This window comes from Mercenaria mercenaria, unplaced genomic scaffold, assembly GCF_021730395.1.
Source record: "Mercenaria mercenaria strain notata unplaced genomic scaffold, MADL_Memer_1 contig_4290, whole genome shotgun sequence".
Lineage (NCBI taxonomy): Eukaryota > Metazoa > Mollusca > Bivalvia > Venerida > Veneridae > Mercenaria > Mercenaria mercenaria.
The window spans coordinates 1-26451 of NW_026462508.1; the positions used below are offsets into that span (position 1 = coordinate 1).

A 26451-nucleotide genomic window follows, 5' to 3' on the forward strand; every position below is an offset into this window, starting at 1 on the left:
ATGGCAAAGTTGCCATGGCCAGTTTTTGCCATGGCAAAATAAAAAAAAACTGAGTTATCGATATGAAACAACATATTTCTACCAATACATTCGTTTGGAAATAGTTGAAATAACTTTTTAAGAAAAATGAAAAAAAATTGCCATGGCAATTTTGCCATGGCAAAATCACGAATTTTCTTGCCATGGCAAAATAATTTTGCCATGGCAAGACATTTTGCCATGGCAAAAGACCGATTTGCCATGGCAAAACCGCTTTTGCCATGGCAAATGTAATTTTCTCATACTGATTTACAAAAAAATAGTAATGATATCATATCAAAACATACTAACTTTAAAATAGGTGGGTTAATGTAACAATTTAAGGCACTTTTCATTTTTGTAAAGCGCGTATAAATATGGGCTGAATTTGCCAAATACCGGCGTGGCAAAAAGAAACCGGCGGCTATTATAACCAAGTTTCAAACTTGACCTAGAGATAATCAAGACAAACATTCTGACCAAGTTTCATAAATATTGGGTCAAAAATGTGGTCTCTAGAGTGTTCACAAGGCAAATGTTGACGCACGACGCACGCCGGACAATGACCGGTCACAATAGCTCACCTTGAGCACTTTGTGCTCTGGTGAGCTGAACAAAGCTTTTCCTTTGATTTGAGCGAGTGACCTAATTTTTGATCCCACATGTCCCAGTTTCAAACTTGGCATAGGAATCATCAAACTAAACATTCTGACCAAGTTTCATGAAAATAGGATCATAAATGTTGCCTCAAGAGTGTTAACAAGTTTTTCCTTTGATTTGACTGGGTGACCTAGTTTTTGAACCTATATGACCCAGTTTTTAATTTAGCATAGGAATAATCAAGATAAACATTCTGACCAAGTTTCATGAAGATAGGATCATAAATATGGCCTCTAGGGTGTTAATAAGCTTTTCCTTTGATTTGACCTGGTATTCTAGTTTTTGTCCCTACATGACCCAGTTTCTAACTTGGCCTAGAGATTATCAAGATAAACATTCTGTGCAAGTTTGTACCAAATCAAAGCATAAATGAAATATCTATATGGCTGAAAGGGCCAAATAGAAAATTCTGCCCGTTTCAGGGACAGTAACTCTAGATACCATGATGGAATCTTGCCGGTTTTCGAAAGGAACCGTGATCTTATTGTGACTTAAGTTGTGTGTATGTGTGGTTAAAATCGAATGTAAAATGTGACTTCTATTGTGTTCAGAAGGTAAAAATAACAGATTTTGACACTTTCAGGGTCAATCAGGGGCCGTAAATCCGAAACCTATGATTGGATCTGACGGATTCGTCATGGAATCCAAGATCTATTGTTGTTAAACATATTTTGCAAGTTTGTATAAAATCAAACCATAAATGAAGTCTCTATATGGCTGCAAAAGCCAAAATAGCAAAGTTTGGCCCTTTATTGGGCAATAACTCTGGAACCCATAATTGGATCTGACCAGTTTTATAAAAAGAGCGAGAAATGATGCAAATACAAGTTGTTTGCAAGTTTGATTAAAATCAATTGCAAAATACGGTCTCTATCGTCTTCACAAACAAAATAACAAATGTTGGCCCTTTAAGGAACCATAAAAGGGATCTGGCCAAGTTTCGAAAGGTTTGTTTGTTTGTTTGTTTTGGGTTTAACGCCGTTTTTCAACAGTATTTCAGTTATGTAACGGCGGACAGTTAACCTAACCAGTGTTCCTGGATTCTGTACCAGTACAAACCTGTTCTCCGCAAGTAACTGCCAACTTCCCCACTTTAAGGAACCATAAATGGGATCTGGCCAAGTTTCGAAAGGAGTCGAGATATTATGCCAATACAAGTTGTGTGCAAGTTTGATTAAAATTGATAGCAAAATGTGGTCTCTATCGTGTTCATGAGAAACGGACGGACGAAGGGCGATCACAAAAGCTCACCTTGTCACTACATGACAGGTGAGCTAAAAAGTTAATCTATTAAAACACAAAATTTCAGTAATGTGAGTCTATCAAATTGTGAAAAACAAGTGAAGGAAGTATTGCCATGAAACACAAAGTTCCATACTGGGAGGTGACTAATTATCTCAACTGTAGTATAACCTAGTAACTAGAACTGTCACAGGAGTGACGAATAATATCCCCACAATACGGCCTTGTCATAGAAGTATGGCAACCATAAGAAAGAAATTGCCACAAGAAGGTGCAATTTAAGTTGTTTAAGTTGAAGGTGAAACAAGATGGCCAAGATGGTCCTAGGTCGCTCACCTGAGTAACACACCATAACAGTGTGGACATGTTTTACCTAGTGATTTCATGGAGACAAATTTTCTGGCCAATTTTCATTAAGATTGGACCAAAAAAGTGACCTGTTGTGTATAAACAAGCATTTTCTTTGATTTGACCTAGTGACCTAGTTTTTAACCCCACATGACCCAGATTAGAACTTGTCCAATTTCATGAAACAAACATTCCGACAAAGTTTCGGGAAGATTGGTGCAAAAAAGTGGCCTCTATAGTGTATACAAGCTTTTCCTACGATTTGATCTAATGACCTATTTTTTTACCCTACGTGACCCAGATTTAAAATCATCCAAGACGTCATAATAATAAACACTCTGTGCAAGTTTTATGAAGATAGAATAAAAAATGCGCCCCTTAGGGTGCAAACAAGCTAATTCCTTGATTAGACCCGGTGACCTAGTTTTTGACCCCACATGTCCGAGATAAAAAACCATGCGATATTTCATGCAGACAAACATGCTGACCAGGTTTCATGCACATCAAATGAACAAGAGTACAAACAAGCTATTCCTTTGATTTGACAAGATGACCTAGTTTTTGACCCCAGGATTCTGACCAAGTTTCATGAATATAGGGTCATAAATGTGGCCTCAAGAGTGTTAGCAAGCTATTCCTTTGATTTAACCGGGTGACCTATATTTTGACCCCATATAACCCAATTTCGACCTTGGCCTAGAAATCATCAAGATAAACATTCTGACCAAGTTTCATATAGATAGGGTCATAAATGGGGCCTCTGTGTTGTTAACAAGCTTTTTCTTTGATTCAGGGGCAGTAACTCTAGAACAAATGATGGAATCTAGCTGGTTTTCGAAAGAAACCGAGATCCTAGTGTGACTAAAGTTGTGTGTAAGTGTGGTTAAAATCAACTATAAAATGTCACTTCTATCGTCTTCAAAAGGTAAAAATTAACGAATTTTGGCTATTTCAGGGGTCAATCAGAGGCCGTATCTTAGGAACCTATAATTGGATCTAACAGATTCATCATGGAGTCCAAGATTTATTGTTGTTGAAAATAATAAGCAAGTTTGTATCAAATCAACCCGTAAATGAAGTCTCTATATCGCTGCAAAAGCCAAAAGAGCAAATTTTGGCCCTTTAATGGGCCATAACTCTAGAACTCATGATGGGATTTGGCCAGTTTTTCAAAGGCACAGAGACATTATGCCAATACAAGTTGTGTGCAAGTTTGACTGAAGTTGATTGCAAACTATGGTCAATTTATTTCTATGTTCTGTCCGCTGTGACCTTGACCTTTAATAAGTGACCCCAAAATCAATTTGGGTCTACAACTCTGTTCTATCATACGATAAGGTTTCAACATTCTGGGTCAAGTGGTTTCTCAAGTTATTGATCGGAAACGGTTTTCCATGTTCAGGCCCTTGTGACATTGACCTTTGATAGAGTGACCCCTAAAACAACAGGGATCGTCTACTCCATGACCTCTGCCATCTTATGAAGTTTAAAGGTTCTAGGTCAAATGGTTCTCAAGCTATTGATCGGAAATGGAGTGTGACGGACGGACAGGGCAAAAACAATAAGTCTCCCCCACACGCCAAATATCAAGGCATAAAGCCTTGTGGTTTTGGACAAGAATTTTTAAAGTTTTTTTCTATATAAGTCTATGTAAAACTTGAGACCCCCCGTGGTAGGGCCTCTTTTCACCCCAGAGTTATAATGTGAACAATTTTGGTAGAGGACCACAAGGAAATGCTACACACCAATTATCAAAGGCCTGGGTCATGTGGTTTTAGACAAGAAGATTTTCAAAGATTTTTCCTATATAAGTCTATGTAAAATTTGTGACACCCGGGGCGGGGCCTCTTTTTCATCCTAGGGGCACTATAGGACAATAAGATTATGTGACACGCCAAATATCAAGGCATAAAGCCTTGCGGTTTTGGACAAGAAGATTTTTACAGTTTTTCCTTTCGGTTGCCATGGCAACCACCAGAGTTCTGCATGGAATTTAAGTTTTTGAATAATTTTGAAAGGGGGCCATCCAAGAATTACTCCTGTGAAGTTTTGTGTAATTCTGCCCAGTGGTTTTCAAGAGAGGATTTTTTAGAAAATGTTGACGGACGCACGACGAACGACTGACGACGGACATTGAGCTGTCACAAAAGCTCACCATGAGCCTTTGGCTCAGGTGAGCTAAAAAGTCCATTAAAAATCTGCCAATTTCTCCACATGAATCAGAGATGGAGGACAAACACCTCTTCCAGGGATTGTACATCAGTGATCTCCCTTAGAGCTAAGCAGGCAAACTCGACTGCATTTCTATATTTCCCTCCCACTTTCGAAGCTTGGATTAATATAAACTCTTACCATCATTTCTATCATCAGAAAACCAACATCCTGTCAAGTCGGGGCTTGGTAACTCATGTTCATGATAATCACAATAAACTGAGCTGTCCTTTTTAAGTTTATCATGTGGATACATTGCATCCTTCTGAGAAGGACCAGTCGGGCATTTGAAGTGACGTTCAACTTCGCACTTTTTGAAAACTTTTTCAAAGAAATCATCCATGTGCTTTTTAACTTCGACACATATTTCTTTTGATGGTGATTTTTTACTACATCTCACAATCCAAATCTGCACAACGTTATCACGGAAATGTACATAAAGAATATGAGCGTTTTGTAGACTAAATATTCCACATCCACAATATATGTCTACGCGTTCTTCTCCACTCTCGTGGTTCTTTTTTCTGTGAATTTCCCATCTTGTTATGCAATCTGCAAGTAATCTGTTGAAAATGGCCATTGGAATAAACTTTGATTTTGTTGTATAGCATAACTTGCTGGTAAAGGTCTTCTCATCAGTGGAAAAAGGACATTCCCCTTTCTTGGTGTCACAGAGCTTCAGCAAACTTTCTGATGGAGCTTGCTTGAGTACACAGGGAGCAAAATATGAATCTTGTTTCTGAAAAAGGTCAAGGTACAAAATAGTGTGCTGTGCGACCCCGAGTTGCCAACTTGTGTTAGATTTCATAACTAGGATTGTTTGCCTTTCTGCAGACTAAATAAAATCCCCGTTACATCGCCTTCCTGTACGAAAGAAAGGCTTGTTGTATTAATCTTAAGTAGAAAAGGGACCATAACTTTTCCCGAAATTGGTTGATTGTAACCGAAATCGAACATGGTCTGCATTATTTAAATATACACCTACACTTTAAGACTCTGACCAGGTCTAATATATAAATAAACTTGAAATTATGCCCTATCATTTGACTTGGTTATCTTGTTCTGACACATTATGATTCAGTCTCAATATCGGGAAAGATTACATGTACATTCTGACCAGGTGTCATACTGATCAAGTAGAAAGTGTGACCTGTAGAATGTTAACAAATCATTTCCTATTATTTTACACAGTCGCCTATTTTTTGACCCAAGATGACCTGGTTCCAATCCTGACATAGATTTCATAATGACAAAGATTCTGTTTGTTTTAAATTAAGTAGTACTAATGATCTTAAGAGTGTAAACAATGTTTTCCTATTATATGACCAAGTAACCTATAGTCTGACTCCAGATGACCCAGTTTCAAACTTGACCTAAATTTTATAAAGAAAAACAGTTTTAATCAGGTCTCAATTAGAAAATACGGCCGGTGTAATGAAGTATTTCGACCCCCATAGAATAACGACCCCCCGGTCATTATTCTATAGAAAATGTGACTCCTTTCCTGTAAAATATTGACTCCCCTTATAAAAAACTGACTCCCTTTGAAAACTCTATAGAATAACGACCCCCGGTCATTATTCTATAGAAAAACTGACCCCTCCAAGTAAAATGCTGACTCCCTAAAGATGACTCCCTTCGAATCTCATAGAATAACGACCCCGGTTATTATTCTATAGAAAAAGTGACTCCTTCCATGTAAAATACTCACTGCCGAAATTACTACATTCGAACTCTCATACAATATCGATTCCCGGACATTATTCTATTTAAAAAAGTTACTCTTTCCGTGTAAAACATCGGCTCCTAAAAAGACTTTCGACGATAATGTCTATTAAAAAGTGATCCCCACTAAACCTAACGGACAATTTTACTAGATCTACAACTCTAATACCCTCCATTGCCAATAGTTAACATTTTGATTGTACTACTACTACTGGTGCCGCTACTTCTATTACTACATGTACTTCTTCTTCTACTACTACTACTACTACTTCTACTACTACTACTACAACTGCTACTACTGATACTACTATACCTGCTTCCACTAATACGTCTTGTACATCTACCTCTTCTTCTCCTGCTGCTGTTGTTGCTGTCACTTATTCCTCTGCTGCTGCTGCTGCTGCTGCTGCTACTGCAACTGCCACTACCACTGCCACTACTACTACTACTGTTGCTGCTGCTGCTACTACTACTACTACTACTACTACTACTACTTTCTATTGTTGCCGCTTCCGTACTTTACTGCCACTGCTAAGTATTGCAACTTCTATTAATACTAAGTTCTATGCTAGCAGTTTCTTGTGCAGTTTTCTTCTGAAGAATTACTTCATACCGAAGTTTGCAGGGATTATTGACACTGGTGTGTTTTGTGAACGTATTATGAATTGTTATTTTCCTGAAAAAAATGTATACACCAAGATACAGCGTCTAGAAATAGAATCCCTTTTCCCGTTGCGGAATGCTCTGATTTCTGTGTCAAGTGATGGTATCTGGGGTTAATGGTCAAACGGAAGGAAGGACGGACGGACGGACGGACAAGGGCAAATCTATATGCCCCCTCCCCCGAGTGGGGGCATAAAATGCAGCAATTAGGCCTTAGATGCATGAGTTATCACTAAATTTGACCAAATGACCGGGGGTCGTTTTTTTATGGGAGTCAATATTCTGCGTGAGGTTCAGTTTACTTCACGTGGGGGAGTCATAGTACTATGATCTGGAGGTCATAATACTATGACCGGGGGTCACTTTTTCTATAGAATAATGACCGGGGGGGGGGGGTCATTATTCTATGGGGGTCGAAATACTTCATTACACCGGCATCTAGAGTGTTAATACGTTTTTCTATGATTTTAACTAGTTTTTCACACAATATAACCAAGTTTAAAATTGCCATTGATCTGATAAAAACAAACATTTTGACAGGTGTCATAAAGACCAGGGAGAAAATATGACCGTTAGAATGTTCGATACCAAAACATATTAAACTAATTATATATGAATAATTTGCAAGTATATAGCAGTCCCTTCAGAAAAGTTACAAAAGCTATAGAGTAATTAAAATTAGTAACCAATATAGTGGGTTTCAAATAGAAACAAATTTGTAGAAGTGTACACTATATGCCTGTCTACCATAAAGGACGAAAAATAATACGTTCAGTTTCCTTTAACAGACTTATAAAAAGCATGCGAATCCATATAGTAAAGTTCCAATCCTTCATAAAATAAAAAAAATGTAGACAGACTGGACAAAAGCATACAATTTAGCACAGAGGTAGTTTGGACCAATATAGGAATTTTGGCTGAAAAGGCAAATAACACAGTATTTTGGAATTCTTTTTTTAGAAAATTCAAAATCGCCGCCTTCCAAAAAAACTTTAATTTCGTTAAATCAAGTGATTCGTTTCGTTTTCACAGGTTTTTATCAATTAATTCATTAATGCTTATTAATTTAATAACTATATATAATTAATATACAAGTAATATTGATGATCAGTTGCGATCAAAGTATCTTTATCTGAACTAATTCATAGTTTGTCCGTCTTCCGTACGCAAAATGAATGTGTAATGCTTTTATCTGATGTCAGATGAAACGATATGCAAAGACATGACAGAATATCATGATAATTTATATTTTGGCATGTTAAACACTTATAAAAGATGACCAAGGTCAGTATTTTGCGTATTTCTGTCTATAGCAAATTCAAAATAGCCGTCATCTGCTCTATTATAAATTAAAATGAAATTGCCAATGTATACTATATCCTCTGTGTAAGAGTTTCCTGCTTTCTGGTTCTTTTACAATCTTCTTTTTAATACCCTATAGCTTATAACTTGTCGAAGTAAACAAAAAATATTAAACTTGAATACATTATTCTATATCATTTCTGATATCGGTCATTTATCATGTATAATGAAGCAGTCTCATTGAGAATCACCACCATCTAAAATAATTACAAGCAAAAAGAAAACAAGATTTAATGGTAAAGTTTTTTTTCATATGCATTTGAAATAAAACATCTAAAAAGTTCCTTTTGCTACACAATGTAAATAAATAAGAAGTAGTTACAGCACAGTTGTTTCCCTTACACGACTTACGCCATTTGTAATGAAAGTAAACCCCCACTTCTATAACATGAATTTCTGCAACATACAAATTGTCACTGAAACTGAAGGTAAACTTGTGCAAAAACTAAGCAAAAATATTAAGGTGGCATTATTATAGGTCACTTATTTAAGACACTGGCACCAGACCAGAAAGAAAATGCATCTGTACTTGTTATACCCTGCCCCTAGGTATTCTATAAGGACCATGGTCATAAACGGGAAAATATAATGGCCCATTTCAATCGCGCATTTCATACCTAAATCGCGCAGTTCGGTAAATGTGTACTATGGATATTGAACAAATTGTAATTTATCATCCATTGTGTACCGGTCACATTTCTTCAATATTTCTTATCTGAGAGAAACAATGTGTAGTTTATAGTTTTTTTTCAACTTTATACAAAAAACGTCGTTGAACTTCCCTAGTGAAGTTCCGGTCTAGATTACAATTGTATATGCAGCATAAATGTGCAATATGAATTAAATAAACAGTACAGATGTATACCAATGTATGACTTCAAATTCAAAATCATATATGAGATGAATTTCATTCAACATTCCGAGTTTTACTGTAAAACTGTGAATATTTTGCATTCTGTTTTTGTTTGTTTACATTTCGCCTAACATGTGCACACTACTGTGACCTCTAGACCGGATGTTCATTAGGGAAGTTCACGAAAGTTTTTTCTGTAACGTTTACGAAAGCATAAAATATGTGGATAATCTCTGCAATATGGAATATTGAGACAATGTGACTGGTGCACGATGGAAGATAAATTACCGCTTGTGTAACGTAACACAACACGAGTCTGAACGTTTTTGATGTTTATTTATACAGTAGAATATTTCGTACATAACTTTCATAATTCATTTTGTAACTTCCCAAGTCTGATTTTAACAAGTGTCATATCTAAAACCTAACTTGATATTAATATCTATAAGACCCATTTTCTAGGTCTTAGCTTCGGACTCCAGATTTACACCTGGACTGTCCCAGACCCTTTCTGCACTATCCGAGATATCTAAAACAGCAATATATAGCAATTCTCTAACATCAGTTATATGCACTGTCTGACAATTTGACGTATAAAACGTATGGGTTTGATATAATAAACAATTACATAAATGCATCATATATCAACGTGAAAACGTACCAAAAACTATATTGCATAATAATGTCAATAATCAAAATACCAAAAACAGTTCTGAAAAGTACTCTCTTGATTTAAAATTACGAAAGAACGGATTAAATATTGGCCATTTAAACGTTCAAGTTCTAAATAATGATGAAAAATTCAATGAAATACGTCTTTTGCTAAATTCACCTGAAAACAAAATTGATATATTTGTCATTTCAGAGACTAAATTTAAAGATGATGTGTCGGATACTACAATTAAAACAGAAGGATACAAAGGTCCTTTTAGAAAGGATAACGATTCGCGAAATGGTGGTGGTGGCATAATTGTTTATGTAAAGAACCATATTGATGTAAAACGTAGACACGATCTTGAAACAAGTGAAATTGAATCAGTTGTACTTGAGATACGTTTAAAAAATGTAAACCACTTATTGTTTGTCAAATGTATCGCCATCCTTCTGAAAAAGTTGAGTGGAAAGATTATTTTGAAAATTTTATAGATAATATTTATGAAGATAAAGAAATTATTATCCTAGGTGATATTAACCGTAATTTATTGATTGAAAATATTAAAAATGAATGGTCAGACTATATAAATTCATTAGGATTAGAACAATTAGTTCAAGACCCTACTAGAGTAACGGGAAATAGTAGCACACTGATTGACCATATATATACAAACGTTCCGCAAAATATAACATCAATTGATATACCTAAAATCGGAATCAGCGATCATTTTCCAGTTTTCTGCAATCGGAGACTTCATGAAAATTTAAAGTCTGCTACACACGAAACAATCACTTTCCGAAATTTCAAAATTTTTAATGAAAACAATTTTTGTAATGATCTTCTAGAAACAAATTGGGATGAAATAAACGACTGCAACAATATTGACAGTATGGTAGAAAAATGGAATACTTTGTATTTAAATGTCATTGATAAATTTGCGCCGACTCAAACAAAGAGAGTAAAACGTAAATATTAGCCAGATTGGTTCTCTTCAGAAATTTCACAAGCGATACGGGACCGCGATTCATTATCACATGACAAAACATCGCCCTTATATAAAGAGAAGCGAAATAGGGTTTTAACAATAATCAGACAGCATAGGAAGCAATCGTACGAAAACAGGATTAAAGAAGGGGGAAAAGATCCTAAAACTATTTGGAAATTTTTTAAAGAATTTGGAACAAGCAAAAACAGCCATGATAAAGTAGGGATTGAAAAAAATAACCGTTGATAACAAAATTATAACAAATAAACAGGAAATAGCGAATAACTTTGATTACTTCTCTACGATCGCTGAAAAATTAAAAGACCCAGTGCCTTTGTCGGATTTTTCACATATCAAAGCCTTTGTAGATTCAAAAGTTCCTGTAGAAAATTTCTTCTCAATTCCACTGATATCTGAATTTCAAGTTCAAAAGTATTTATCAAATCTTGATGTGTCAAAATCAACAGGACTTGATAATATAGGACCAAAATTGTTGAAAATTTCATCTCCATTTATAGCGCGTAGTCTGACATCTATCATAAATAGTAGTATTTTAAACTCAACATTTCCAATTGTGTGGAAAAATGCTAAAGTGAAGCCTTTACATAAAGCTGGAGATCAAGATAATGTAAATAACTACAGACCAATTTCAATTTTACCCACCCTGTCAAAACTAATTGAAAAACATGTACACGATTCTCTTAGGTCTCATTTATCAAATTTCAATCTTTTGCACGAAAAACAAAGTGGATTTCGAAAATCTCATTCAACAGAAACTGCACTTACAGTAATGATTGATTCATAGCTAAAAGCTATAAACGATGGCTATTTAGTAGGGGCCGTAATGATAGACTTCCGAAAAGCATTTGATCTAGTGGATCACAATGTTCTTTTAAATAAAATGGAACTCTATAAATGTCATAAGTCATGTATCAATTGGTTTAAATCATATTTATGCGACCGCCATCAGTTAGTACAAGTCGACAACTCCTTATCAAGTAGTTGTAATAAGGTTACATGCGGCGTACCACAGGGATCTATTTTAGGGCCTCTATTATTTCTATTATTTATTAACGACTTGCCACTTACGGTAGGAAATATAGTTTCATCAACAGATCTGTATGCCGACGACACAACTTTAATCTAAATTCCGCACTGTCCATTTTAGATAATTTGTGCAAGGCAAATGGCATGTAGCTCAATACCGAGAAAACAAAAGTGATGTTTATAACAACGTAACAAAAGCGCCGATTTCTTGAAAACAGCGAATTAAATGTTTTCTATAAAAGCACAATGCTACAACAAAGTCAGAATGAAAAACTCCTTGGCATTTGCATACAACAGGATCTTAAATGGGATTCGCACCTTAACGTTATATGTAAAAAGATATCCTCTTACATATGGTTACTCTCTAGGATAAAGGAATTTTTAAATATAGAATATAGAATCTTATTTTATAAAGCTTATATTCAACCACATATACACTATTGCTCAATAGTATGGGGAAGCACAATTAATAACAAGAGTGCCAGAATGTCACAATATACGCCCGTCACAGCAAATTTCTTTACTCTAGCTGCTGTATTGCAAATGAATTTTAATTTTGTGGTTGTTTAGTAATCATTGTAAGTCTTTTGTTTTCCTAAGTCCACAAAAAATTCCTTACCAGGTAGAGAGACCTTAAAATACACCTAAAATTTGAAAGTAACATCTATGTTGTACCACAGAAAAGTGGTATTGGTTTTTCCCTATGGTCAATTATAAAAAAGTTACAATATAAGTTATTTATAGTAACAACTAAGGGAAGTTATTCTTAAAAAAAAAAAAAAAAAAAAAAAAAAAAATCCAAAAAAAATTGCAAGTCCACACAAAAATCTTTACCAGGTAGAGATTGGTCAAAATACACCTCAAAATTGGATGTAGCAAGCATGTTGTACTACAGAAAAGTGGTCTCGATTTTTCCCCACGACTAGTAATGAAGAAGTTACAATAGAAGCTATTTATAGTAACAACAAAGGGAAGTAATTCTAAAGAAAGGAACTGTGCATGACACTTCCTCTCATGATGGTGTATAATTGTGCCAAGTTACATCAAAATCCCTCCATGCATGAAGAAGAAATGCTCCGGACAAGGTTTTCATTCTTGTATCCTTTTACCTCTAAGTGTGACCTTGACCTTAGACCTAGGGACCTGGTTCTTGCGCATGACACTCCGCCTCATGGTGGTGAACATTTGTGACAAGTTATATCAAAATCCCTCTATGCATGAAGAAAGAATGCTCCGGACAGTTTTCATTCTTGTATCCTTTGACATGTAAGTGTGACCTTGACCTTAGACCTAGGGACCTTTTTTTTTTTTTTTTTTTTTTTTGGATTTAACGTCGCACCGACACATGATATGTCATATGGCGACTTTCCAGCTTTAATGGTGGAGGAAGACCCCAGGTGCCCCTCCGTGCATTATTTCATCACGAGCGGGCACCTGGGTAGAACCACCGACCTTCCGTAAGCCAGCTGGATGGCTTCCTCACATGAAGAATTCAACGCCCCGAATGAGGCTCGAACCCACATCGATGAGGGGCAAGTGATTTGAAGTCAGCGACCTTAACCACCTAGGGACCTGGTTCTTGCGCATGACACTCCGCCTCATGGTGGTGAACATTTGTGACAAGTTATATCAAAATCCCTCTATGCATGAAGAAGAAATGCTCCAGACAAAGTTTTCATTCTTGTATCCTTTGACCTCTAAGTGTGACCTTGACCCTAGCCCTAGGGACCTGGTTCTTGCGCATGACACTCCGCCTCATGGTGGTGAACATTTGTGACAAGTTATATCAAAATCCCTCTATGCATGAAGAAAGAATGCTCCGGACAGTTTTCATTCTTGTATCCTTTGACCTGTAAGTGTGACCTTGACCTTAGACCTAGGGACCTTTTTTTTTTTTTTTTGGATTTAACGTCGCACCGACACATGATATGTCATATGGCGACTTTCCAGCTTTAATGGTGGAGGAAGACCCCAGGTGCCCCTCCGTGCATTATTTCATCACGAGCGGGCACCTGGGTAGAACCACCGACCTTCCGTAAGCCAGCTGGATGGCTTCCTTTCATTCTTGTATCCTTTGACCTCTAAGTGTGACCTTGACCCTAGACCTAGGGACCTGGTTCTTGCGCATGACACTCCGACTCATGATGGTGAACAACTGTGCCAAGTTTCATCAAAATCCCTCCATGCATGTAGAAGATATGCTCCGGACAAAGTCATTCTTGAATTTGACCTTTAACCTCTAAGTGTGATCTTGACCTTAGACCTAGGGACCTGGTTCTTGCGCATGACACTCCGTCTCATGATGGTGAACAACTGTGCCAAGTTTCATCAAAATCCCTCCATGCATGTAGAAGATATGCTCCGGACAGTCTGTGGACGCCGCCCGCCCGCCCATCCGCCCGCCAGGGGCGTTCCCATAATACGTCCCGTTTTTCAAACGGGCGTATAAAAATATACAGAAAATTATAAGATTGCAAAAACGTGCATGTAGGATAATATTAGGATTAATTACTCGGACTTCTATCAAGCTCTCAATTTCCTCAACATACGTTTTGATCAGCGTCTCTTTTACCAGAAAGCATGTTTTATGTTTAAAATCGCAAATAGTCTATTACCAAACTACCTATGAGAAATGTACAAACAAAAAGAAAGTACCAATGATACGTCTTTGACATTACGGTCAAACACGAACAAAATTTTTTATATACCTAAAACACAATCAGAACTTTTCAAAAATAGTTTACAGTGTAACTTCCGAAAACCGGACCTTCTGAAAACCGGAAACCTTTGAAAACCGCACGAAACTCAAGGTCCCGATTTTTTCTGTTCTTATTTCTATTTATTTTTAACTTCTGAAAACCGGAACTTCCGAATTCTGAAAACCGGACGATTTTTGAAGGACCGTTTGTATTTCAACACTAAAATTGACTTCCGAAAACCGAACAGCAAAATTTTTGCTGGGTTAAAATGTCACCTGTTAATCCAAAAACGCTGTCAACATGTTCTTTTGTTTATTTATCAGCAGCCCGCGTTTATTTTGACACGCTAGATAATCACAATGATCATTTGATGCAAAAGTAAGCAAGTAATCAGTGATTACTTTCATTTGTATTCATATTATGAAAACGTGATAAATTAAATATTTTAGTGTGAAAAACTTTTTTAATGTTTGAACGAAAGAAAGATAGGTGTTTTAGTTCATTTAGTTACATCGATTAAACAATGCATTGTCAACATTAATGAAATGTTGACGAACTCCAAACTCCAAAAATGGTAAATGTAGGTGGAAAATATTTGCGTAAATGCTATTATTTAAGATATGTTGTTTCTTTTTATATTTGTTATTTATGTATTTATTATCCTTAATGTTTGTAATTAATTAATAAATTAATTAATTATTTACTTTAATTAAATTGTAAAATTAAAAAGGATAATAATCTCCTTCATCCTAGGTGTAAGAAAACATAACTCTTGTGCACCAAGTTCACTTCGCCTACAAACTTTCAAACTTCTGAATTTCGGAAACTTCCAAAAACCGAACTTTTAGGCTGGTCCGGAGGTCGTTCGGTTTTCGGAAGTTACACTGTACTTTATTCAGGTCCAATTGTTTGGAATATTTTACCTATCGATGTAAAATCGTCTAGCTCACTACAATGTTTTAAATCAAAGTGTAGCAAATGGATGACTATGTCATAAAAATGTTAAAGTGATTTCGAAATTCAGATGTTTTGATGTCTGTTTGTATTTTTATTTCATGTGGTACTTATTGTAATATTTGTTGTTGTTGAACTATATTTGTATATATCTGTGTTACAAGAGGGCCTCATGGAATATTAGCGTCAGCTAAATGAGTTACCCTCTATAAATAAAGAATTTACTTACTTACTTACTTACAGAATGTACTCGTTATATGCCCGCTAATGTACTTCTGACCTTATTTGAAAAGTTGAACAAATAAAATAATCTTTGATTATTTTACACTTGTTCAATATGCTGGGTACCCATTCACCGAACTGCGCGTTTTATGTGAGGAATGTACGATTGAAATGGGTTAGTGCACTTTCCCGTTCATGACCTTGGTTCTTATAGAATACCTAGGGGTAGGGTATAACATGTACAGAGGCATTTTCTTTCTGGTCTGGTGCCAGTGATTTAAGAGATTGTATTGTTGTAAAGTCATTATCAAATGTGTATCAAAAGTACAGGCTAAAAGCCGGTATACGGAAAAAGAATGATTTAAAACAAAAGCGGTCTTGCAGTATATATGTATTTTATTTTAGTTTTCAAGTATTTTAAATTAAACAAGAGGGCCATGATGACCCTATATCGCTCACCTGTTGAAAATCAAGATAAACATTCTGACCAAGTTTCATGAAGATAAGGTCATAAATGTGGCCTATACAGTGTAACAAGCTTTTCCTTTGATTTGAGGTGACCTAGTTTTTGACCCCACATAACCCAGATTCGAAACTGGCCTAGAAATCATTAAGCTAAACATTCTGACCAAGTTTCATAAAGATAGGGTCATACATTTGGCCTCAAGTGTTAATAAGCTTTTCCTTTGATTTGACCGTGTGACCTAGTTTTTGATCCCATACGACCCAGTTTTAAATTTGGCATAGGAATCATCGCGATATACGTTCTTACCAAGTTTCAAGAAAATAGGATCATAAATGTGGGCTCTAGGGTGTTAACAAGCATTTCCTTTGATTTGACCTGGTGACCTAGTTTTTGACCCTACATGACCCAGTTTCGAAGCTGGCCTAGAAATCATCAAGATAAACATTCTGTGCAAGTTTGTATCAAATCAAAGCATAAATGAAATCTCTATATGGCTGCAAGTGTCAAAATAGAAAATTTTGCCCCATCCAGGGGCAGTAACTCTAGAACCCATGAAGTAATCTAGCCGGTTTTCGAAAGGAACCGAGATCTTATTGTGCCTTAAGTTGTGTGTAAGTGTGGTTAAAATCGAATGTAAAATGTCACTTCTATCGTATTTAAAAGGTAAAAATTAACAAATTTTGGCTATTTCAGGGGGTCAGTCAGGGGCCATAACTCCGAAACCTATGACTGGACCTGACAGATACATCATGGAATCCAAGATCTATTGTTGTTAAAGATATTTTGCAAGTGTATCAAACAAACCATAAATGAAGTCTCTATATGTAGCCAGGACCCTGAGTAACTGTGATATTTTTCAAGATGGCGTCGAATATGGAGGCGATACATTTCTACGCTGGTTGATGTCTTTGCATTGTGATTGCGGGTGTTTGAATTGAGATTTTAAGAATATTTTTTCACAAACTGATAGCTAAAAGACGAAACATTTTCACAGAAAACAATGTTAATGTGTATAATGTATAAATGTCACATTTAACTGTCAAATAAAGGAGAACAAGAGGGCCATGATGGCCCTATATCGCTCAAATGAGTACAATTGCTCTTAATGATAAGATCAAGTTTTGACATAGATCACATAGGCATACACTTTAAATATCACCAGGATAAATATTTTCTTGTAACAGTCCCTTCTGAACTATGGGTCACATACTAGTCAGGGCCAATCTCCATACCAAGTTTGAAGATCCTAGGCTCAAATGCTGCATTTTTTGTACTAGCATGACTATTCCTTACCCTGGAAGACTTAAATAACATTTAAAACCAATCTCATTAGATGCTGCTGAGGTATACTCATTTACATAAAATAAAGGGAGGTAATTTGTCATAAATTCAGTCAAAAGTTATCTACTCTGATTGTCCGAGTCCATCTGATGGCATAAATGACATTTCAAATCAGTATCTTCATTGGTTACTGAGATACACCCATTTTAATTTGAAACTCATGATGAATACATGCATGTAATTATGTTAAGAAGCCTCTATATAGAAATGGCAGTTTGGAAAATGACTGGAGATTTCTTGAAGGATAACGTTGGACAACTGCCCTCACTGCATCCAAGGTTGCATTGTGTACTACACTCAATGTTAAAAGCAACGCATTAAAACATGCATACGTTGTTAGTGTGGTAGCATTAGATCACTTCCAGGAACAAGCATTTCTTCAGAAGGAACCCATTATGAGGATGATAGGGAGAGCTGTGCAGGCTTCTATCTGAAGGACTAATCCAAAATTGGGACATGATTTACGTCTGGATATGTTACGGTTTATCTTCATCAGAACCCATAGGGAACAGAACTTAAATTATATATTGGAACTCTTGAGGAAACTGCATCGTGGTTCTTTGCCTTGGATCATCCGAAATATGCCAAATGGATCCAAATACATATAAATGATATGAACTAGATGTGTGTCAATAGGACACAGGTGACATCCACTCGTGTCACTATATATAGTTTCATGACTCTAGGTAAAATATTATTTAAGATGTTTGCAACACAAACAAGTGAGGAACATAACTAGCTGAGTAAAATCCCGAAAATTTTCACATGCTATAAAACAATCCTCTAATGTTTTATGATTTAAGTTCAAGTACATTTTGAGGTAAATGGGCCACAAATCGTTTTCTACTAAGTCAATGGTTAGCAAAGTAAAATAAGAAAAACTCAGGGGCACTATTTCACAAGCTTGATAATATTCCTACATGGTTTCAATTTTTCATGACTCCAGTTAAAATATTTTTATATATATCACTAGCACTTTTTGTATTCTTTTCACAAAGGCAAGGACCATAAATCCAGTCTGGTTGAGTGAAATACCAAACAACACCAGGTGCGCTGTTTCACATGCTAGATAACAATCCCCTAATGTTTTATGACTCTAAGTTAAATACTTCTTTTGAGATATATGCAACATAAACACATATCCCATTTATGGATATTTTTGACAATCAAGGGTAACAACACTGATCTGATTGACAATAATAAAAAAAATCCCAGGTACAAAATTTCACATGAGGAATTACCATGTATTCCTATTTTTTTCATGCCATTTTATGCAAATTTTTAACAGAGTCAAGGACCATAACTCTGGTCTGCCTGTGTGAATTCAAACTAAAATCACTGGTGCACAACTTCCCCTGCTGAAAAACAATCCTGTGAGGTTTGATGACTTAGGGTCAAATATTTTTTGAGACATGAATGGCACAAACTCGGATGGATGGACGGACGGACAGACGGACAGAGACAGACAAGGGCATCTGTAAGTGCCCACACTTCCCCAAAAATAATTGGGGACAGGAGTTTACTGAAAACGGGCACTGTGTTGTTCATGAATCTACCAACGGGTTCTCCGGACTGCAAACTGATCAAGAGCATGAGCAGAATAATGCACTGATAAGGGATTCATTGGTGCATTTGGCCTGACTGATCCCAATCTGCTTTCCGCAAATGGATGACTGCTGTACCGGAGCAAGCCCGCCTCCTCGTACATTTCGAACGTGGATTTAACAATGATGATTGTAGTAATCTGCACCAGCTGTCGGGAGCCTTTTACTATGATGTCTTGAACCTCGGAGCATCAATATGCAGAGTTACCAACGTCCCCCGCCTATGGAAATGTTTTCACATAATGTATGTCAGTACAACATCTTTTTTAAGTAATAAGGCAACAAACTAACAATGTATGTAAATCATAATTATATATCATATAATTCATGAAGACATTATCATGTTTGAAAATGTCGTAAATCTATAATTGGTGAATGCTTTCAAATGCTAATATCTGTATTTTAACCCATATCATGCTGGACAAGAATGATTTTACCTTTGCGACCAGTGTAGATGCACTATTCGCCATTCAGTCAGTACCTTTTTGGTAAGCATCGGATTTAACAGTTAATGATACTGTCCAAATTGAAAGATGGACAAGTTCATCATAGAAATTTAGCAGGTTAAGGGTTAAAGATTTAATGTGATTTTATTTTAATTTGACATGGAAAAATAAATAAAAATATAACGAACTATTTTATCATATTAAAGGGAGGTGATTAATAAACAAATGAAGTGCTTGACACTTATATGGTACTAAAATTACTTGTTTTAAATTACACACCAGAAAAGGTTTATTTTACTGGTGATGCAGTGCTGTATTATGTATCAACCTAATGTGTCGCAACCACAGTAATGCTGCATTTACCTATATATGTCATTATCTTGTAACTTGTGCCTGGGCTTGCATTCTACAAGTCTACAATTGTTTACAGCTTTTTACATCTATCAGTACCAATCATCTTACTTTAAACAAATTTTCATTTTTAAAATAGTGGGAAAACTGATATAAAACCCATGTATTGTACTTAATCATATAAAAAGGAGGTAATCTCGTGTACAAATGAAAAAAAAGAAAGTTAACTTGGGTGCCTGTGACCTCGACCTTTGCACATGGCACAATGTCTTGTAATGGCGAATATTGACGCGAAGTTAATTGAATATACACCAATACATAAAAAGTTATAGACCAAACAAAAAGTTCAAAGGTGACCTTGACCTTAGAGCAAGGGGTCTGGGTCTTGCCCATGACACATCAACTCATTATAGGAAACATTTGTGCCAAGTAATTTCAAAATCTATTGATGAATGGCAGAGTTATTGACTGGACATGGAACATACCATGTTCACCTTTAAGTTAACCTATAAGTGTGACCTTGACCTTACAGCTAGGGGTCTGGGTCTTGCACACGACACGTCGACTTATTAGGGGGAACATTTGTGCCAAGTAATTTCGAAATCCCTTAATGAATGGCGAAATTAGGAACCGGATACAAAACAGACCCTGTTAATATTGACCTCTAAATGTGACCCTGACCTTGGAGCTAGGGGTCTGAATCTTGCGCATGACACGTCGACTTATTATGGATACATTTGTGCAAAGATATTTCAAAATTCCTTCATGGATGGCGAAGTTTTGGACCGGATACAAAGTGTGACGGATGGATGGAAGAATGGGAGGAAGGACGGATGACGGAAGGATGCAACCTATTTCTATGTCTGTCCCCCATTTTTCTTCGAAAAAGGCGGAGGGACAAATATTCCTCCTACACAGTTGGCATTTACTGGACATACAAACAGAGCAGTATATCAATGTAGGATCTAAGCTTCAAGTAAATTATCACAACAAATTGCACCGCCGCTTGAAGGCTTTGGCTGGTGGTTAGAGGGGAAAAAGAATGGTGTCCAGTTTGGTCAAATCGTCCAGTTGCATAGTATGACTAGAGCTAAACAGTTGTTCTTGCAAAAACGAAATAGTAATGTGGTAACCGATGTTCTTGTATGACGGTAAAATAGGCCTTTCTGAACTATGTTTATGTAAATGTCTTTACAATGAATAATATCAATAAGTCTGCTAACGAGGACAAAATTATAAAGAGAATATGTTGGCTTTTAAAGAGGTATAATTGCCTAGAGGTATAAACAAGGCCATATTTATACGTAAACGAAGGCAAAGTAAAACAAATATTTTGATGCGCTAATAATTCATGAATTTCTATGTTGTATGTGTATTTTCTTAATAATAGTCACAAAACGTATATAATTGTGTAATACCTATTTAAAAGAAAAATGAATTATTTTTAAACTGCTAAATTCAAAACAAGAGGGCTATGATGGCCCTATATCACTCACTAGAGTTGATCTGGCCAACTGACCTAGTTTTTGACCCCACATGACCCAGTTTCAAATTTGACCTAGAGATAAAATTTCATAAAGACTGGGTCACAACTGCGACCTCTAGAGTGTTCACTAGCTTTTTATTTGATTTGACCAGGTGACCTAGTTTTTGACCCCACATGACCCAGATTCAAACTTGACCTATAGATCATCAAGACAAATATTTGATCAAGCTTCATAAAGATTGAGTCACAACTGTGGCCTGTAGAGTGTTCACAAGCTTTTCCTTTGATCTGGCCTACTGACCTAGTTTTTGACACCACATGACCCACTTTCGAACTTGACCTAGACATCATCAAGACAAAGTTCCATAAATACTAGAGTTGCTTTTGAGAAAAGCGCATGTCTCCCACAACTGCCTAATCATCTAAATAGCAAGTCAGTCTTTATATACTGTTTACTCACTACAAATATACCTTTGAAGAGTAAAAAGGCCGATTTTGGGTAATTCAAGGGCCATAATTCTGGAGTGCCTCGGGCGATTTGGCTAGTTAATGAACCTGGTCGAGGAGTTATGGTAAAAAACATTTGGTTTAAGTTTGGTGAAGATCGGGTGAGAAATGTTGGACTTATAGCGTGGACGAGAATAAAAAGGCCAATTTTCGGTAATTCAAGGGCCATAATTCCAAAGTACCTGGGCCGATTTGGCTAGTTATCGAAATTAGCCGCGGACCTATGGTCAAACACATTTTGTTAAAGTTTGTTGATGCTCGGATGAGAAATGTTCGAGTTAGAGCGCAGACAAGAGTAAAAAGGCCGATTTTCGGTAATTCAAGGGCCATAACTCCGAAGTGCCTGGACCAATTTGGCTCATTATCGAACTTGCCCTACTAGAGCGCATGCACATTCATCAAGTCAAAAGGACTCCTATACTACTCAGACTGCATGCGCATTCCTGGAGCCAAAAGGACCCCTATACTACTCATGCCAAAAGGACCCCAATACTACTCATGACTACTCATAAGTAGTATAGGGGTCCTTTTGGCTCCAGGAATGCGCCTAAAATCTGAGCATTTTTCGGTAATTCAAGGGCTATAATTCCAAAGTGCCTAGGCCGATTTGGCTAGTTATCGAACTTGGTCGAGCACTTATTGGCAGACACATTTTATTGCAGTTTGGTGAAGATCGGATGAGAAATGTTCGACTTAGAGTGCGGACAAGCTTTGTGACAGACACACACACACACACACACACACAGACACACAGACTGGAGTAAATCAATATGTCTCCCACACCACTGTGTGGTGGGAGACATAATTGGGTAACAACTGTGGCCTATAGAGTGTTCACAAGCTTTTCCTTTGATCTGGCTTACTGACCTAGTTTTTGATCACACATGACCCAGTTTCCAAATTAATTTAGAGATCATCAAGGCAAACATTCTGGCAAAGTTTAATAAATAATGGGTCACAACTGTGGCCTCTAGAGTGTTCACAAGCTTTTTTATGCCATTTAAAACCAAAATTTACAAAATCGTCACTGTCTAGGACTGTAGGATTCCAAGAAAACTGTTTTCAGCAAATATTCTATTACAAGAGGGCCATAATGGCCCTATATCGCTCACCTGTTATCATTGCACTGAAGGACAAGAAGGTCAAAAAATCATAATCAAGATCAATCAAAAGAATTATGAGAAAATATAGTTGAAATTTTCTTAAAGTTACTTCAAATAAAACTATTTTCAAATCAGGCCAGTAGTTTCATACAAGAAGTTTTTTTTAACCAAAAAGAAAAAAAAATTCTTACAAGGTACAGATATGTCAAAATACACCTAAAAATTGGAGGTACCATCCATGTTGTACCACAGAAAAGTGGTCTCCGTTTTTCCCTACGGACAATAATAAAAAAGTTACTAAATAAGCTATTTATAGTTAAAAAGGGAAGTAATTAAAAAAAAATTATTGTAAAAACAAGAGCACTACAATGCAACGCAAATGCAGAGCAATATGTACACAAAACAAAGTCATATGATGTTTGACCCCTAAGTGTGACCTTGACCTTGAAGTAAACCATCCAAAACATGCGCTCTGCAGGTCGTTTCGATGAGGTGAACATTTGTGTCAGGTTTCTTTGAAATCTTTGACGGGGTTCAAATGTTACAGAGCAGAAGGGAAATTGCTAGCCAACAGACAGACAGACAGACGGACACCAAGGTGATAACATAACACATCCCTTCCGGCGTATAAAAAGGAATCAAGATCTTATGGTGATACAAGTTGTGTGTAAGTTTGGTTAAAATCAAAGCATAAATGAAGCTGCTATTGTGAAGACAAGGTCAAAATAGCTAATTTTGGCCCTTTCAGGGTCCATAACTCTGGAACCCATTATGGGATCTGTCCGGTTCAAGAAAGGAACCAAGATCTTATAGTGACACAAGTTTTGTGCAAGTTTGATTAAATTCAAATCATAAATGAAGCTGCTACTGTGCAGACAAGGTCAAAATAGCTAATTCTGGCCATATCAGGGGCCATAACTCTGCAACCCATAATGGAATCTGGCCAGTTCAAGAAAGGAACCGAGATCTTGTGAGGATACAAGTTGTATGCAAGTTTGGTTAAAATCAAATCATAAATGAAGCTGCTATTGTGCAGACAAGGTCAAAATAGCCAATTTTGGCCCTTTCAGGGGCCATTACTCTGGAACCCATAATGGGATCTGGCCGGTTCAAGAAACAAACCAAGATCTTATGGTGATACAAGTTGTATGCAGGTTTGGTTAAAATAAAATCATAAATCAAGGTGCTATTGTGAAGACAAGGTCAAAATAGCTAATTTTGGCCCTTTCAGGGGCCATAACTCTGGAACCCATAATGGGATCTGGCCGGTTCAAGAAAGGAACCAAGATCTTATGGTGATACAAGTTGTGTGCAAGTTTGGTTAAAACAAGAGCTCGTCGAACACGAAATGCCCCCCTTGATGCATTTAGTAATTGCACAAGGAACAGAAATTATATGCACACTGTAAATAAGTATATGTAAACCATGTGACCCACAGGGCGGAGCCATATTTGACCCTTGGGGAATAATTTGAATAATCTTAGTAGAGGATCACTAGATGATGTCATATACAAAATATCAAAGCCCTAGGCCCTGTGGTTTTGGACAAGAGGTTTTTCAAAGTTTTTTCCTATATAGGGCTATATAAACCATGTGACCCTAGGGGTGGGGCCATATTTGACGCCAGGGAAATAATCTGAACAATCTTGGTAGAGGACCACTAGATTTTGCTACATACCAAATATCAAAGCCCTAGGCCCTATGGTTTTGGACAAGAAGATCAAAAACCATTTAACTGTTCCTGGCCAATGTGACCTTGACCTTTGACCTAATGACCTCAAAATCAATAGGGGTCACCTGCTGGTCATGACCAACCTCCCTATCAACTTTCGTGATCCTAGGCCTAAGCGTTCTTGAGTTATCATCCGGAAACTGTTTTACTGTTCAGGGTCACTGTGACCTTGACCTTTCACATACTGACCTCAAAATCAATAGGGGTCATCTGCTGGTCATGGCCAACCTAACTATCAATTTTCCTGACACTAGGCCCAAGTGTTCTTGAGTTATTGCCTGGAAACCATTTTACTGTTCCTGGTCACTGTGACCTTGACCTTTGACATACTGACCTCAAAATCAATAGGGGTCACCTGCTGGTCATGACCAACCTCCCTATCAACTTTCGTGATCCTAGGCCTAAGCGTTCTTGAGTTATCATCCGGAAACTGTTTTACTCTTCAGGGTCACTGTGACCTTGACCTTTAACATACTGACCTCAAAATTAATAGGGGTCATCTGCTGGTCATGACCAACCTCCCTATCAACTTTCATGATCCTAGGCCCAAGTGTTCTTGAGTTATCATCCGGAAACCGTTTTACTATTCAGGGTCACTGTGACCTTGACCTTTGACATACAGACCTCAAAATCAATAGGGGTCATCTACTGGTGATGACCAACCTCCCTATCAACTTTCATGATCCTAGGCCCAAGCGTTCTTGAGTTATCATCCGGATAGGCAATAACTCTAGAACCCATGATGGGATCTGGCCAGTTTTCGAAAGGACCCGAGATATCATGCCAATACAAGTTTTGTACAAGTTTGATCAAAATTGCTTGCAAGTTGTGGTCTCTATCGTGTTCATAAGAAATTGTGAACGGACGGACGACGGACGAAGGGCGATCACAAAAGCTCACCCTGTCACTATGTGACAGGTGAGCTAAAAAGATATGTAGAGAAAACAAAAATTCTATTTACCTTTCTGTCTTTGACGATCAATCCAAGCTTTTCCATATATTCTAACAATAGTGTTCGTTCTGAAATCGCCATATCTTTCCAACACATGTCTATGAACACAATGTTTTGAACTTATAATTCCTATTTAGAACAAGTACTCTTCGAATTTACCAGCCAGTCTTGCATTATCATAGAGGTTTTATTTTGCTTACATTATATAAACTGAGTCTTGCATTACACGCTTCTACAGTGGAAAGAGCATAAAAACCTATTTACAAGAAGCATTATTAATTAAATCAAGAAAGATGGTTCAATTAAATAATCTAGCAATAACAGTGAAATATTCGTTTATATCAATTGTATTGAATACTGCTATCGCAATAGAGTCTAAGGGGCTTCATGTTTTATTATACTGTAAAGAAAAATTCCCAGTTATACCAATCAAGTCTTTTTCCAGTATTGCTGTTTTAGCAAACTTCTTCCATCTTATGAATTTTTTTTGATCGGTATTTCGCATAAACTCTTCTGCTGTAATTAATCCTTTGAAGGCATCAATCAACCATTTAGGCTCTAGCAGAATATAGTCTTTCAAAGTGTTTTCACTGCAATAAAACATATTCTCATCCTTAAACAAGTATGACAAACGTATACCTAAATATAATATGTATATTTAAACAACTGGAATTTATAGAACACTTCTAATTTATGTCGATAAATTACCAATAACATGCAATGAACAAGTTATAAAATGAAAAGCTATGATTTATCAATAAATAACTGATAATAGCCCTCTAGACAACTATTGTTCTGACAATAAAATCTGAATATATT

The 26451-nt window shown here is 36.6% G+C and overlaps 1 protein-coding gene across 1 annotated transcript in view; it reads right to left on the minus strand.

Annotated features, from left to right (window-relative positions):
- Nucleotides 1-4620: 4620 nt before the first annotated feature.
- The window catches only part of LOC128553766 (uncharacterized), a gene marked incomplete at its 3' end in the record, with an annotated part of 60828 nt that continues 38997 nt past the window's right edge, over nucleotides 4621-26451 (minus strand). Inside the window, exons 7-9 of the mRNA XM_053534943.1 lie at nucleotides 26059-26222; nucleotides 25642-25730; nucleotides 4621-5218 (exon numbers count right to left, since the gene is read on the minus strand). Coding sequence (XP_053390918.1) covers nucleotides 4621-5218; nucleotides 25642-25730; nucleotides 26059-26222 — 851 coding nt within the window. The remainder of the gene's footprint in view (nucleotides 5219-25641; nucleotides 25731-26058; nucleotides 26223-26451) is intronic.